At 41.9% G+C, this 15948-nt stretch overlaps 2 protein-coding genes across 3 annotated transcripts; both read left to right on the top strand.

Annotated features, from left to right (window-relative positions):
• Positions 1-81: 81 nt before the first annotated feature.
• Positions 82-5499, top strand: LOC311285382 (eosinophil peroxidase-like). Its single transcript, XM_084401016.1, has 16 exons — positions 82-179; positions 631-690; positions 1010-1103; positions 1195-1370; positions 1472-1604; positions 1690-1819; positions 1959-2165; positions 2260-2617; positions 2861-3021; positions 3119-3377; positions 3470-3640; positions 3795-4032; positions 4282-4478; positions 4714-4751; positions 5138-5191; positions 5350-5499. The coding sequence occupies exons 2-16, from the start codon at positions 633-635 to the stop codon at positions 5362-5364; spliced, it is 2289 nt and encodes a 762-aa protein (XP_084257142.1). The 5' UTR covers positions 82-179; positions 631-632; the 3' UTR covers positions 5365-5499.
• Positions 5500-7212: 1713 nt separating this feature from the next.
• Positions 7213-12156, top strand: LOC311285381 (zona pellucida sperm-binding protein 1-like). 2 transcript variants are annotated; one of them, XR_014626347.1, is made up of 4 exons: positions 7213-8791; positions 8863-9020; positions 9107-9412; positions 11162-12156. XR_014626347.1 is itself a non-coding variant. In XM_084401015.1 (3 exons), the coding sequence occupies exons 1-3, from the start codon at positions 8616-8618 to the stop codon at positions 9250-9252; spliced, it is 480 nt and encodes a 159-aa protein (XP_084257141.1). In that variant the 5' UTR covers positions 7213-8615; the 3' UTR covers positions 9253-9471. The 2 variants fall into 2 exon arrangements, 1 of the variants encoding a protein (XP_084257141.1); XM_084401015.1 differs by lacking the exon at positions 11162-12156 and having other exon boundaries at positions 9107-9471.
• Positions 12157-15948: the final 3792 nt, after the last annotated feature.

Below are 15948 nucleotides of genomic sequence, written 5' to 3'. Positions count from 1 at the left end.
GTAAATGTCCTTCAGTGAAGGAAGAAGGAAGTAAACCAGTTGCCCCGCCTACGACTCCCTCAGTGATGCTTAGCAGAGTGAGGATGAGGGACGGTATAAAGCACGGCTGCTCCATCCAGTCAGTACAACACACACTGAGCCTTGAGTCCAGAAACAGAGAGCCTGAGACCTGTCACCAGGTGAGAAATGCAAAATTTCTCTTTCAATTATTTTTCAATTTAATTGCACTTTTTAAAAAAGCAGTATCATGAAACTCTGTGATGCTGATTGCAAATACAAAGAATTTAGAGTAAATAAATTCTTATTCTAGACTGTTGATTTTTTTTATCTTTCAGGATAAATTCTTAGTATTATTTTGTCCTTTCTATTCAAATGTAAAATATGCATAATCTTAAAACTATTTATTTAGTTTAAAACCAGCTAAGTTAGTTTAAAGTGCCATTTTACACCACTTAGCAGGTTTAAAAAAGGTACGTTTTTTCTTAAGTTAATCATATATTTTTTCACTTAAATGTAGAGGAATTTATCTTCAAATTAAAATAAAAATTGTTGAAATACAGAAAACAGTGCAACTTTCATAAACAAAATCTATTTATGTTTACTCTCTATATGTCTCAATTTGTGTTTCAGAGATGAATTTTCCCACTTTTCTTTTTGTGGTGGGGTGCTGTTGTGCCCTTTCAGTGGGTGGTAAGTTTTACTAACCATGCCATCAAAAATCAAACTTCTAATAATTAACAATATAGAATCAAACCATATAAAAAATTCTGGTGCAAGAAATGTAGTCTTGTTCTCTTTAGTCATTTAAGCTATACACCTGGTATGACATTCGTCTTCTGGAGATTCAATTTCATGACTACATCTATCACTTACTGCACATTGTTGCATTTTGTAAAGTAAAGTAAATAAATAAATAGATAAATAAATAAATTGCAGCTTTCACTAAAATTAGTCATCCTTAGCCTTTCTAGGGCCAGATCCTGATGTAATAGTCTTTTCTTTTTTTTAGCAGAAGAAGAGAGTCCCGGGAGACGTTTCATTCTAGATTCAATTGAGGAAGCAAAGCAAATAGTAGATGCTGCTTACAAGTATTCTCGTGATGAGTGAGTAAAGTTTGTAAGAATATTGCTCAATATTCCTGTGCCATCATCAGTCATTGATCTATTTTATTTTTATTAATCTCCCCTCTTTCAGGAGCTTAGCAAGGGTGCGCAGAGATGTCATCAAGCCTTCCGACAAGCTACGTCTGCTGAAACAGCCAGCTCGAAAGACACGAGACGCTGTGAGAGCCGCAGACTACATGGGGCAAACGCTCAGACTGATCAGTGAGAAAGCCCATCATGTACACAAGAGGTCCATCAATGATACAGGTATGAGGACAAAAAACTTGGCTAAACTTGTAAAGCTCAGAAAAGATCCATCACTGACTGATGTTTCTTGTTATAAACTGTTGTTATGTGTTTTCCCCTAGATCTGCTCACTCAAGACGAGCTTAACACGATTACGCGTCTGACCGGCTGTGCTGCTCAAGTCCAGCCACCTTCTTGTAGGACCACACCCCTCATAAACAAGTATCGAACTGCCAGCAATGTCTGCAACAACAGGTCTGTCTTGCCATCCTTATTCAGAGGAGTCTTAATCAAAGACTCAGTGTTTGTCTTGCTAAACAACTAAATGTATCATTCCCAGGAGGAACCCACTTCTTGGTGCATCCAACACCCCTTTTGCCCGATGGTTACCTGCTGTCTATGAGGATGGCATCTCCCAGGCCAAAGGATGGGATCCCAACAGATTGCACAATGGTGCAGCGCTGCCCCTGGTATGATGGAGATGATTATGAATAGTTTACTTGACAATCAAGTAGGCCACCAATCAGTTAACAATGTCTGAATGTTTGTGAGACTCACTCTCATGCTCATGAGAGTGAGAAAATGATCTGTCTACCTCAATGATTACAGGTCAGACTGGTTTCCAATCGTATTCTAAGCACTGCAGATGCTGACGTAGAGAGTGATCGTGACTTTACCTTCATGCTTACCATCTTTGGGCAATGGGTTGACCACGATCTGACTTTTACGCCCACCTCACCAAGCATTAGGTCCTTCAGCAGTGGCATCAACTGTGACGAGAGCTGTGAGCGCTCTGAACCCTGCTTCCCAATTCCGGTCAGTCAAAGATTGTTCTTCTGTCAGATATTATCCCACTATTGTTGTTTTATAAAAAACTATCGTTCATGCTATATTTATTGTCAAAACATAGGCTCCTCCAGGAGATCAACGCCTGCGTCCTGCGTCCTGTCTCCCTTTCTTCCGTTCATCACCGGCCTGTGGTTCTGGGAACACCGCCTATATGTTTGGTGGATTCCCCAAAGTTCGGGAACAGATCAACACTCTAACAGCTTTCCTAGATGCTGGACAGGTTTACGGGAATGAGGATGGGCTAGCAAAGAATCTGCGAGACCTGACCAGTGATGGTGGTCTTCTACGTGTCAACGATCAGTTCCAGGACAATGGACGAGAGCACCTGCCCTTTACTAGTGTAGAAAGTTACATGTGTGCCACGCGTAGGAAAACCCTCAATGACACCACCCTAACAGAGGTGCCTTGCTTCACTGCAGGTCAGGAACTTTTTCATTCTTAGAAAATGTTATGCCTTCATATGCAATCAGGCATAGTTTTCATTGGTAAATCCATCATCTAAAATGTATGCTATTTGCACAACTCAAATGCTAAAACTCTTGATGTGTGCAGGGGATGTTCGTGTTGATGAGAACATTGCTCTTACCTCATTACACGCACTTTTCTTGAGAGAGCACAATAGATTGGCTCGTGCCCTTCATGTGCTCAATCCTACCTGGAGTGGGATGTTCGTGTTGATGAGAACATTGCTCTTACCTCATTACACGCACTTTTCTTGAGAGAGCACAATAGATTGGCTCGTGCCCTTCATGTGCTCAATCCTACCTGGAGTAGTGAAACCCTCTATCAAGAGGCAAGAAAAATTGTGGGTGCCTACAACCAGGTAAAGACATTTAATGAAAAGTGCATTAACACAAGCACAAACAGTTACATGAGGAGTACAACATATTCATATATTCAACCTCTCCTTTCTCTTTTAGATCTTGGTGATTAAGGACTACTTGCCGATAATTGTGGGTCCTGATGCTTACAATAGACACCTTGGACAATATCCAGGTTACAATGAAAATGTGGACCCTACCATTGCAAACGTCTTTGCCACAGCAGCTTTCCGTTTTGCCCACCTGGCCATCCAACCTATCATACCTCGTCTTGATGAAAATTACCAGAACCATCCTCAATTTCCAAGTGTGCCCCTCTATGAGGCCTTCTTCTCGCCATGGAGGGTGATATTTGAAGGTGAATTTGTGAGGCTTGTTACAGCATACCCAGAGAGTCCTAAATCTGTCTTCTTTCAAACTTACTTTATTTCTGCTTTGCTTTTTGCTTAGGGGGCATCGATCCTCTGCTGCGTGGATTGATTGGTCGACCAGCAAAACTGAATACGCAGGACCACATGATGGTGGATGCTATTAGAGAGAGACTGTTTGCCTTTACAGCCCACATTGCTTTGGACTTGGCTGCCCTCAATATGCAAAGAAGCCGTGACCACGCTATACCAGGTAAATATTCTGGATTCATACACAACATGCAAAAAAAAGTCTTGGAACCCTTTAAATCCAACCATGTGAAGTCAACTCAGCTTCATGCTGCATTATCACTCCATGTGTTTTTTTTAGAAGACTTAACGGGTATTAATCTGTTGTTCCTCATAAGGCTATAATGCATGGCGTCGGTTCTGTGGACTGTCGGCACCTCAGAATGAGCAAGAATTGGCTGTGGTGATGAACAACACTGAATTGGCTCGCAGGCTGATTGAGCTTTATGGCACCCCTGAGAACATTGACATTTGGTTGGGAGGTGTTGCTGAGCCTTTTGTTCCTGGTGGTCGTGTTGGCTCTCTTTTTGCCTGCCTCATCTCTACACAGTTCCAGCACATTCGCGAGGGTGACAGGTAAAGATTTATGTGTATTTAGTCCAGGGGTGTCCAATACCTCTCTTGAAGTGCCACTATCCTCCTCCAACCCTAATTAAACACTCCTGAACCTGCTAATCAAGGTCTTCAGGAAATCTCCAGGTAAATGCCCTGTGGCAGGTTGGAGCTAAAATCTGCAGGACACTGGCCCTCCGAGAGTGGGATTGGACATCCCTGATTTGGTCAATGAAACTAGAATGTGTTTAGGAGGTGTCACATTGTGTTCAGGTTATGGTGGGAGAACAAAGGAGTGTTTACCACCAAACAAAAAGCATCACTGGCCTCTGTGTCGCTGGCCCGCATCATCTGTGACAACACTGGAATCGGCAGAGTTCCCAGAGATCCTTTCCGCTTCACCAGTTCAGCCAATTTCGTTAACTGTGGGGATATCCCCGCCTTAGACCTCAACCCTTGGATTGAAACTGGTAAGGCACCACAGTATTAAAGATCTTAAATGCTTATGTGCTATGTGGTCATACATGAATCTTCTTCCTCTGACTGCAAATTTCTGCCTAAGCTTCTTACTACCTTTTCTATGTGCTTGTAGAGTACCTAATTTATGGTAGTATAGGCACATACCAGGTATTGAAGAAATTTTATAATCTGGTTGCATAGTCACCACGGTTTGGTTTACCTGTGATTTGGTATTTGGCCTTCCAGGTGACGGTGGCATCAGCATATCAGACATTGGAAATGAGGTTAGACAAGTGTTTGTTTTCTTCTAATTGCAAGAAAAAAGAGAGCGTGATGATTTGTGCACATGATTTATTAGCTTAAATGGCAATTCATTCACTGCAAAACCTCTAGACTGGACACAGCTTGAGTAGTTTCTTCTTTGCTGTACACTGGACTGGTGCAGTGACATAAATTAATACATTTGGATGTCACAACTGTCAAACAATGTTTATGACTGCACATGAACTGCACCAAACCTTTGTAAGCTGTTTAGTCCTTCTTTCTACCTTTTTGCATGCTTCAAGGAATTTTGCTTGGGTTAGGGGCCTCTTTTGCATTTTAAACTGTGATTTATTTAAACAGTTGGCCTTATAGTACAAACATATAACATCTATGCATGAACCCTCAGATACAGAGTCCTTCCAAGGACCTCCGGGACCCAGAGGACCTCCAGGGGAACCTGGTAAGCAAGCCATAGATCAAGCTATCTAAATCAAAATATTCCTTCAACAAAGCCGGCAACCTCACAATTTCTTTTTCTTTTTTTATTTAAGCCAGATAACAGAACTAACCAACAGAGCAGAGATTTTTTATCGTTTCTCTAATATTTAATTTTCCCAGGTCCACGAGGTGTAGCAGGCCCATCTGGACCTCCAGGACCCCCCATTAATACTACAGAACAACATTCCGCCTTCTTTGCTTTTGTTGGCACCACCCTTCCTGCCTCTGCTAAAGTGCTTGTGTTCAGTCAGGTCCTTTACAATGGACAGAACCATTATAACCAAAAATCAGGGCTGTTCCTCTGCCAGATTCCTGGTGTATATGAATTCCAATTCTCATGCATAGGAACTCGGACATTGGGCACTGTGACCTTAAAGAGAAATAATGTTGTACAGCTAACTGCTGTAACAATCATCATTAATACGCGATCATTAGCTGAAGGGAAGGTGATACTGAACCTACAGATGGGAGACCGTGTGTGGATAGAGGCTTCTCGGGGTGCTAATGTTATTGTCAACTCCAGCTATTTCTCAGGCCATATTCTCTTCCCTGTCTGAGACTATTGCTTATAATGCATTACAATTTTCCTTGTATGTAGCTGTTGTTGTTATTTATTATAAATGCAGTGCAACAAATGCACATATCCAGCAAATAAGAATAACCAATACAAAAATAAAAAAGCCTTGTAAATCGGCTACTTTTCCATTGTCTTTTAAAACACTGATTTCTTTCTTACTGTGATCTCTGAAGTAGTTGTTTCTGTTGTTGTCTTTTTATTAATAAGATATGACAATGTTTGCTACGCAAAATTAATTGTTCAGTTATACTTAGTGTTTGAATTTTGAATTGTTTAAAGCTAAACTATTCATAATTTAGAAACATTGACGTAACCGCTAATAAATGTTCTTTTTGGTTTTGTTGTCAGATTGCAGCAAAAATATTCTGTAGTCCATTCTGTGACAGTTATTAATGTGTATACTTTTAGCAAAGTGTAATAAACAAATAAAGGAAAAAAAATGTATATATCAAACAATCGGGCTTGTTGTACTTTCTAAATGGTGGTGGTGGTGGTGGTGGGTGGGGTGGGGGTGGTGGGGGTTCCGTTCACGTTTCCGCATAGCATTTGGTTTCATTTGCACATCTTGTTTGTTTAGCAAAGTTTAACGATGCTGACATGGAAGCAGACAAAAACAATGATGTAGGGGATCCAAGTGCAGTTTATTATAATGGTGATAATAATAAATAAAAAAACATGAAGCATAAACCATGAGTTAATCCAAAGCATGAAACACAAAATAAACATGAACTAGAAACCATCATTCTGGAACATAGTTACATGGCAAACATGAGGGCTTTAATACACAAAGACTAGGAACAAGAAACTGGTAGGGGAAATCAGATAATTTTCTTAATTATTTCTAAATTTTCTTAATCCTCCATCTTGTCCTTCACCGAAACGTGGCAGTCTGGACTTTCAAAGATTCGGCTCTTTTAGCTTGGCTCCCTTAGAAGAGCCGGCTCTTACGGCTCCCAAATGGCTCTTCATTTAGTATCACTCGGAGCCTTCTATTTTAATCCAATTTAGCAATTGTGAATGATTTGTGTGTTGGTAAGCAATTTTTTATTCAATGTTTTCATAAAAGCTTTTTTTTTATGTATTTTTTTTGTTACAAAAAAAAACATTTAGCACCCCTATTATTTAACATTTAAATAAAACTTTAATTGAGCAATATATAATAGGTTGGTTTCACGTGACGTCACGCTGCTGCATCGCGAGAGTGCGAAATTCAGATGGAGGGCAGGAAGTGAAATAGCTGAGGATCTGCCGTCTGAAAAAATGCCAATGTTTTGTGTAGTTTACGGCTGCTCTAATCGTTCTAATCGAGAAAAGGGAAAGGGTTTTTATAGAGTACCGAAGATTGTCATTCATAAAGGTGAGAAATGTAAAAAGCTCACAGAACAACGCCGTAAAAAGTGGTCTGCAGCGCCCACTTCATCGGAGGTATGTTAGCTAGCCAACGTGTTTTTTTGTGTCTGTGTTTATATAGCATTAGGTTGTCGTTAAATGCTCATTTACTTAGGTCTCTTTTACACTGTCAGTGAAATATGACCCAATTCCGATTTTTTGTTGAAAGACAGTTTCACAGTTGAAAGAACGTGTAAACGGACGGTCAGAAAAATCGGATAAAGGTACAATACGGACACTCCGCAACGGTTTCCTCCATAGACGTATTCTCCGTGTTTACTTCCTGCCCTCCATCTGAAATCGCCCCGCCTTCGCGCGTCATCATAATCACGTGACTAAAACCCACCTATTGAACGCAGAACCACAGCAAATAAATAAAGGCAAAAGTCTTAACATTAGCATTTAAATCCGGCTCCCCTCCTCTCTCTGTTGCTCTGTGTACCTGGCCTGTACAAGTGCACTCGCTATCTTCGGAGCGTGTGTCCCCCTTCTTTCACATAATGATATGATCCTAGTCTGTCCTCCAATGTGATTGGCCGCATGGTGTGCCCATCCAAATAAAGTACCGCCCCAAATAAAGATTTGTCTCTCCCCGACGGGAGTCGGCTCTTCTCGTTCGCTAAAAAGAAAAGGCTCTTAGAGCCGGCTCGTTTGCGAACGATACATCACTAGAGCAAACTGACCAGTGGTTTCAACAGCCAGTTCAACAGCAAGCTAGTCAACAGTTTTCTAAGCCAGTTCAACAGTAAGCTAGTCAACAGTTTCCTAAGCCAGTTCAACAGCAAGCAAGTCAGCAGTTTCCTCAGTCAGTTCAACAGCAAGCTAATAAACAGTTTCCTCAGTCAGTTCAACAGCAAGCTAGTCAACAGTTTCCTCAGCAGTTTCAGCCTAAGCAGCCAGTGGCAGAGGCAGAGCTGCTTGACAAATGTGCTGTAGCTGATTATGAGCAGATCCAATGTGGAGCTGAGCTGTGGTGCTGGGTGTGCAGCTATTAACTGCTGCTTTAATGGGCAGCAGCGTTACTATGGGAAGGCAGGCAAGAGTGTTGAGTCAATGTAAAGGTCAAGTCAAGTCAAGTATATTTGTATAGCGCTTTTCACAATACAGATTGTATCAAAGCAGCTTCACAGTATTAAATTAAAATAATACAACAAGGTTTGTTTCTAGTGGAATTTATTGATTGGTGAAAGGTGAAAGGTGTTCATGTTAAACTGAACCTTAGCAATAACCTGCTCTTGTACCTTGTTCCAGTGACTGTCCAGTGTATAAGAGATGGTCAGTTTGTGGTAGTGGTGGCTAGAGATGTCACGCTGCCTCGTTTGAGCCTGGATTCAGTCCATCTCCTGGGTGGAAGTGATCCAGCTTGCAGTCCTGTGAGATCAACACCTTTCTTTTCTATATACCAGTTCCCTGTCACTGCATGCGGCACCAGCATGATTTTGGTTTTGTTCTGCATGGCTTAGAATGGACTGGATGCCAACAGTGTTACTATTTGCAGGAGGGCAGTGGATATATGGTGTATGACAACAGAATGACCTCCTCGTATGAAGTGGGTATCGGACCACTTGGCTCCATCACAAGGGACGGCCATTTTGAGTAAGTGATGTATGCTTTACCACATTTATTAATCCTTGGCAAATGCTACAAGCTCACTGTTTGTTTTCCAGGCTTCTCTTCCAGTGTAGGTACTCTGGTACTTCAGTGGAAGCTCTGGTTGTGGAGGTCAACACTGTTCCTCCACCTCCACCAGTAGCTGCTCCTGGACCCCTCAGGGTGGAGCTTAGAGTGGCAAATGGTCAATGTGTCACCAAAAGCTGTGCAGAAGGTAAGTGTTTGTCCCAAGTGCGCCTAAAGCCTTTCTAAACTCCAGGTTGCAGCAGTTTCTGGTTAAATGGCGGTATTCTTCCTCAGGGGATGAGGCGTACATGTCCTACCACAGTGATGCTGATTATCTGGTTACAAAAGTCCTGCGGGAGCCTGTGTATGTTGAGGTGAGTGTTCTGGAGAGGACCGACCCCAACATTGTCCTGATGCTGGGACATTGCTGGGCGACATAAACCCCCAGTCCACTTCCCTTACCAGGATGATCGTTACCTGACCACATTGGTTCCAGTGGCTGGATCGTCTGGTCTTCAGTTCCCAACCCACTACAAGTGCTTTATTGTGAAGATGTTCACATTTGTTGATCCAGCATCACTGGCTCCTCTGCAGGAAACTGTATGCTCTGCAGCCTTACCTCAACCCTTAATATTAGTACTTTTTATAGTGAATTCTGTGGCTTAACCCTTTCCCCCTCTGTTAGTCAAGTCAAGTCAAGTCAAGTATATTTGTATAGCGCTTTTCACAATACAGATCGCATCAAAGCAGCTTCACAGTATTAAATTAAAATAATACAACAAGGTTTGTTTCTAGTGGAATTTATTGATAAAATCAAATTAAATATCCCCAGAATATCCCCAACTGAGCAAGCCAAAGGCAACAGTGGCAAGGAACCGAAAAACTCCATCAAGTGACCTAATGGTGTCCTAAAACTCCATCAGGTGACCTAATGGAGAAAAAAAAAAAAACCTTGGGAGAACCCAGGCTCAGTCGGGGGCCAGTTCTCCTCTGGCGTTTATGAACTAGAGGCCGGATTGTAATTTGAACTGTAAGATTAAAAATATTATATGAATGCCTGGCTGAAGAGATGCGACTTTAATCTAGTTTTAAACTGGGAGAGCGAGTCTGAGCAACGAACAGTATCAGGAAGGCTATTCCAGAGTTTTGGAGCTAAATGTGAAAATGCTCTCCCTCCTTTGGTGGTTCTGGATATCCTAGGTATGACCAGAAGCCTTGAATTTAGTGATCTTAAAGAGCGCGATGGATTATAGGGCGATAGAAGATCCGTTAAATAGACTGGAGCTAAGCCGTTTAGGGCTTTATAAGTCAGTAGCAATACCTTGTAATTAATACGGAACTTTATAGGTAACCAATGTAGTGATGATAAAATCGGTGTTATATGATCATATTTTCTTGATCTAGTAAGAACTCTAGCGGCGGCATTCTGGACTAACTGTAGTTTGTTAATTGAGGATGCAGGACAACCAGCTAATAAAGCATTACAGTAATCTAGTCTCGAGGTCATGAATGCATGAACTAACTTTTCTGCATCAGAAACTGATAGCATATTACGTAGCTTAGCAATATTTCTAAGGTGGAAAAAGGCGGTTTTTGTAACATAAGAAATATGATTTTTGAAAGACAGGTTGCAATCGAGTATAACACCCAGGTCTTTTACTGTAGAGGATAAAGTAACAGGACATCCTACTATATTAAAGTTGTATTGCGAGAGGTTTTGCGGGTGGTTTTTTGAACCGATAAGTAGTACCTCTGTTTTGTCTGGATTTAATAAAAGAAAATTACGCGTCATCCAATCTTTTATATCGTTAACACACTCTGTCAATTTGGATAATTTAGCGTTTTCATCTGGCCGTGATGAAATATATATTTGAGTGTCATCAGCATAACAATGGAAACTAATTCCATGTTTCCTTATAATATTTCCAAGTGGCATCATATATACTGAGAATAATAGAGGGCCTAACACAGATCCCTGCGGCACTCCATAGTTTACTGGAGTTATGATCGATTTTTCTCCATTTAAATAGACAAAATGGTAGCGGTCAGATAAGTATGATCTGAACCAGCTTAATGCTTGTCCTTGAACACCAGTATAATTTTGTAGTCGATCTAAGAGTATTGTGTGATCTATAGTATCGAACGCAGCACTAAGATCGAGTAAAACTAGTATTGAGATACAGCCTTGGTCAGAAGCTAAAAGTAAATCATTTGTGATTTTAACGAGCGCAGTTTCAGTGCTATGATGCGGTCTGAATCCAGACTGAAACTTTTCATAGATATCATTTTCTTGCAAGAAAGAACACAATTGAGCGGACACCACTTTTTCTAATATTTTCTACTTGTTAGATCTTCATCCATTGTAGTACAGCGGTGTGCCATCCCTCTTCTGGCTTCTGTGAGCAAGGCTGCACTAGGAAAAGTGAGTGCTTGCCATAAACTGACTTCAGGAACTGTGAGAATTTGGTATTTAAATGCTCCTCATGCTTCTACCACTTTCACAGGAAAGGGAGACTCCCATCAATACCATATCTAGTGGGAAAACTGTGGTGTTTAGTGGAGAAGTTAACCTGGTTATGTGAATTTAGATTTAATAAATTGCATTAAACCTAACAGTGCCTCTTTGGAATTGATTTTCAACGAGTCGGATCTTTCATGACTGTTCTTGGTATTATTTATTGGGCCACACTACTGAACCAAAGTTAGATTTTTGCTTTAGCAAGATTGTTCATTCTGACTTTGGTGCTTGACTTGAACTAAACAAGCCAAGCTTCTGTCCAAGCCATTTAACTGAACTACTTGCCAAGCTCCAGTTGCAAACCTGAGCTCCTATGCTTCTGTATAGCTCAATATTTTATGTAGCAGGGTGCAGACTTTTTTTCTCGCAGTTTGTTTTGCCAAGGGATTAAATATAACAGTAATTGCGACTTATTTCACAATTCTTACTTATTTCTCACAATTGCGAGTTTCTTAGAGTTCTGAGTTTACATCTAGCAATTATGACTTGCAGTATTTCTGGCAAATAAACCCTGTATATGAGTTCTCTTGATTTGTGCTCACATGAAAGTGCAATTATTCTGATAATGTTTAAGAAATTTCTCAAATGATAATTATCAAGATTATCAGTTTAACCATCATTGTGCAGCCCTACTTGTTGTGTGAAGGGCTTTTAAATCCGTTTATTGCATTGATATAATCCAGTTCCAGATGTCTTACGCTGATGAGCTCAATTAGCCCATGAGGAGCTGGAATGGAGAGCTTGAGCTGGCTGTTGGTTACTGAGAGCTTCGCTCTGATGCCGCTCTAATGATAGATGTTTGTGTGCATCTCCAGACCACAGTGAACAGTTGTTTCTTGAGCAGGAAATCTGCATATTAGAATAATTTCTGAAGGATCATGTGACACTTAAGACTGGAGTAATAATGCTGAAAATTCAGCTTTGATCACAGGAATAAATTACACTTTACAATATATTCACATAGACAATAGCTATTCTAATTTGGAATAATATTTAACAATTTGTTACTGTATTTTTGATCAAATAAATGCAGCTTTCAAAAACATGAACACATATTAGAGTATAATAGTTGAAATGCAAGATAAGTTTAAGAACACGGCAGCTATTGCTGATACAGGCTTCCATATCATTGCAACATAATCCTGCATGTCAAACTCTTGAGTCAGTCTGAATACACAGGCCAGAATTGGATAAAGCAATCCAGAATTGCCAAAACATCCACTATTATATTCACATGATGAAGCATAAAACAAAGTCTAAGGCCACATTTACACATAGCCGGGTATTTAGAGAAACAAATATTTCCCCCCCTCTGTTTTCAAAAATAACATTGTGCACACAACATCGTTTTCCAAAAAGTTGTCGTTTACATCATCCCGCATAAATACGCCGTCGAGCAACATCATAACTATGCCAAACCTATGGGCGGCAGTGTAGGGAGAAGGATAAAGCCATGCAAGCCAATCAGAATCCTCAAAATCGACAACAACGAATAGCACGAGCGACTTCCTGTTTCTTTAAAAACAACAGAGCGAGGTTCGTTTGTGTGGACAGATAGCGAAGCAAATGCAAACAGGCCAAAAGCGTTTGCACAAAAGTAAAAATGAGTATCACCTTAACAGCATCCATGATCAAACAGTAGCCAAACAAACTCTAAACATAGGGCGCTCACATGACGTAAGCATTTTCTGGCGCATAATGTGACCTTTGAGAACCTAAAACCCCCGTTTCTCCCAGTTGACACGGCAACACATAACCGGCGTTTTCAGAAATCTCCACTTTGGCCGGAGTTTTTAGAAATAATCATTTTCTGGGATAAAAACTGCGTTTTCGTGTAAATGACAGGCCAAAACGCAGGGAAATATCTGCATTTTCCCATTGTGTAAACGGGGCCTGAATTCTGAATGGCATAAATAGTGCTAGTAAACTATTTTGAAATCAGCTCAATGGCCCTCAGGACCAGCGTTCAGCATAAGAGGCACGGCAAAGAACGCGCATGCAAGTGTTTTTCTGGACTACTCAGTTTTCCTGTCATTTAAGTGTTGTGTTTTAGTCAAGGTAAGGCCATTTTCGATTCTCTGCTTATTTTCAATTTTTAAACTTCACATAATTCTGTATTTGAGTAGACGCGCTGACTACATTAAACAAAAGCCGCGAGTGAAAATTAATATTGCAGTCTAATTTGCACTTAAGCCTTATTTGCTCTCAGCAGTTTCGATTCGGCACATTGTCACGTTATTTGACTTAATTGCCCGAGCGAAACAGCTGTACTCACTCAAGCGGTGAAGCATTATCTGTATAACTATGTAATTTGCGCGCTGTCGCGGAAGCGTCAGCGGAAGCGTTCAGCTCTCGTGTTCAGCCTCCTCGTGTTCAGACCGACTCGGGTAAAGACCAGCGACTCTACCTGCGCGACTCCACCGAGCAAGGACACTAGAAAGGCACTTACGTATCTCCTTTTCCCCTCTCCTTCCCTCTCTTATCTTATTGTTGACATTAATCAACATGTGCTTTCAACACATTACTGTTATCTCTCGCCAACGCCCCTTCATCGCGCGCAAAAGACAACGCAATACTGCCAATCTGCGTCCAATTCTCTCATCCTCACACACTCCACTCTCTCTTTCCGTGGGTCTATGGAATTGTCAGTCAGCAGTCAATAAAGCTGACTTCATTCCAGCCTTCGCATCTCATTCTACTCTTAGTATCTTGGGCTTGACTGAGACCTGGATTCGTCCAGAAGACTCAGCAACCCCTGCTGCTCTCTCTAGCAATTTCTCCTTCTCTCTCTCCCCTCGCCAGTCTGGGAGAGGTGGGGGAACAGGGCTCCTCGTTTCTAACAATTTCAAATACTCCGCACTCTCTTCTCTATGCAACAACAACTCATTTGAATATCATGCTATTACACTTACAACTCCCATTAAGATCCATATTGTAGTCATTTATCGTCCCCCTGGTCAGCTGGGAAACTTTGTAGATGAGCTGGATGTGCTGCTGTCCACTTTCCCTGAGGACGGCACCCCACTTCTAGTCTTTGGTGACTTCAACATCCATCTCGAAAAGCCGCATGCAACAGACTTCACCTCTCTCCTAGCCTCTTTCGATCTCAAACGACTCATCACCACAGGTACTCACAAATCAGGCAACCAACTGGACCTGGTTTACACACGCAATTGCATCACAGACAACATCCTGGTGAGACCTCTCCATGTTTCAGATCATTTCCTCATTACTTTCAGTCTACATCTCTCTACCCCTTCACCACCAACACCCCCACCAGTCACTTTCAGGCGAAACCTGCGCTCACTTTCTCCCTCCCATCTCTCCTCTGCCGTGTCATCTTCTCTTCCCCCACCCTCACAATTCTCATCTCTGGATGTGAACACAGCAACAGACACCTTATGCTCCACTCTAACCTCTTCTCTAGACATTATCTGCCCTCTGTCCTCCAGGCCAGCACGTGCTACTCCCCCTAACCCCTGGTTATCTGAGGTTCTTCGGGAACACCGGACTGAACTTAGGGCAGCGGAGAGGAAATGGCACAAATCAAAAGACGCATCTGACCTGAGTATGTATCAATCTCTCCTCTCTTCCTTTTCTGTGGATGTTCATGCTGCAAAATCTTCATACTTCCACAACAAGATCAACTCCAACACACGTTCACTCTTCAAGACATTCAACTCTCTCCTCTGCCCACCTCCACCACCACCCTCCTCCTCCTTAACTGCTGACGATTTTGCGAACTTCTTCACCAACAAAACAACATCTATCAGCAGTCAGTTTTCAGCTCCACACACACAGGAACCCAGACTGACCGCTTCCACAGCCAATATCCCACTGTTCTCCTTCTCCTCGCTAACCGAGGAAGAAGTATCTACACTTCTCCTCTCCAGTCATACCACCTGCCCTCTAGACCCCATCCCCTCACACCTTCTACAAGCCATCGCTCCGACACTTCTACCATCACTCACACACATAATCAACTCATCCCTCCATACTGGCACCTTCCCTACAGCATTCAAGCAGGCTCGGGTCACTCCACTGCTTAAAAAACCAACACTAAACACATCATCTGTAGAGAATTACAGACCTATCTCTCTCCTACCATTCATTGCGAAGACACTTGAAAGAGCTGTTTTCAACCAAATAACATCCTTTTTGTCTCTAAACAACCAGCTGGATGTCAACCAATCTGGCTTCAAGAAAGGGCATTCAACAGAAACTGCATTACTGTCAGTCACAGAAGCCCTACGGATCGCTAAAGCTGCTTCCAAGTCCTCAGTCCTCATTCTCCTGGATCTGTCTGCTGCCTTCGACACTGTGAATCATCAGATCCTTATGTCCAGCCTCTCATCACTGGGCATCACAGGAACTTCACTCCACTGGTTTGAGTCCTATCTCACAGGTAGGTCCTTCAAGGTCGCATGAAGAGGTGAGGTATCCAGAGCACATCAACTGACCACAGGGGTTCCCCAGGGTTCAGTTCTTGGTCCCCTCCTCTTCTCCATCTACACTACATCACTGGGACACATCATACAGGCACACGGCTTCTCCTACCACTGCTATGCTGATGACACACAGCTCTTCCTCTCGTTTCAACCAGATGATCCCACAGTAG

Source organism: Rutilus rutilus (assembly GCF_951802725.1).
Source record: "Rutilus rutilus genome assembly, chromosome: 25".
Taxonomy (NCBI): Eukaryota; Metazoa; Chordata; class Actinopteri; order Cypriniformes; family Leuciscidae; genus Rutilus; species Rutilus rutilus.
This window is presented reverse-complemented; position numbering and strand designations above follow the sequence as displayed.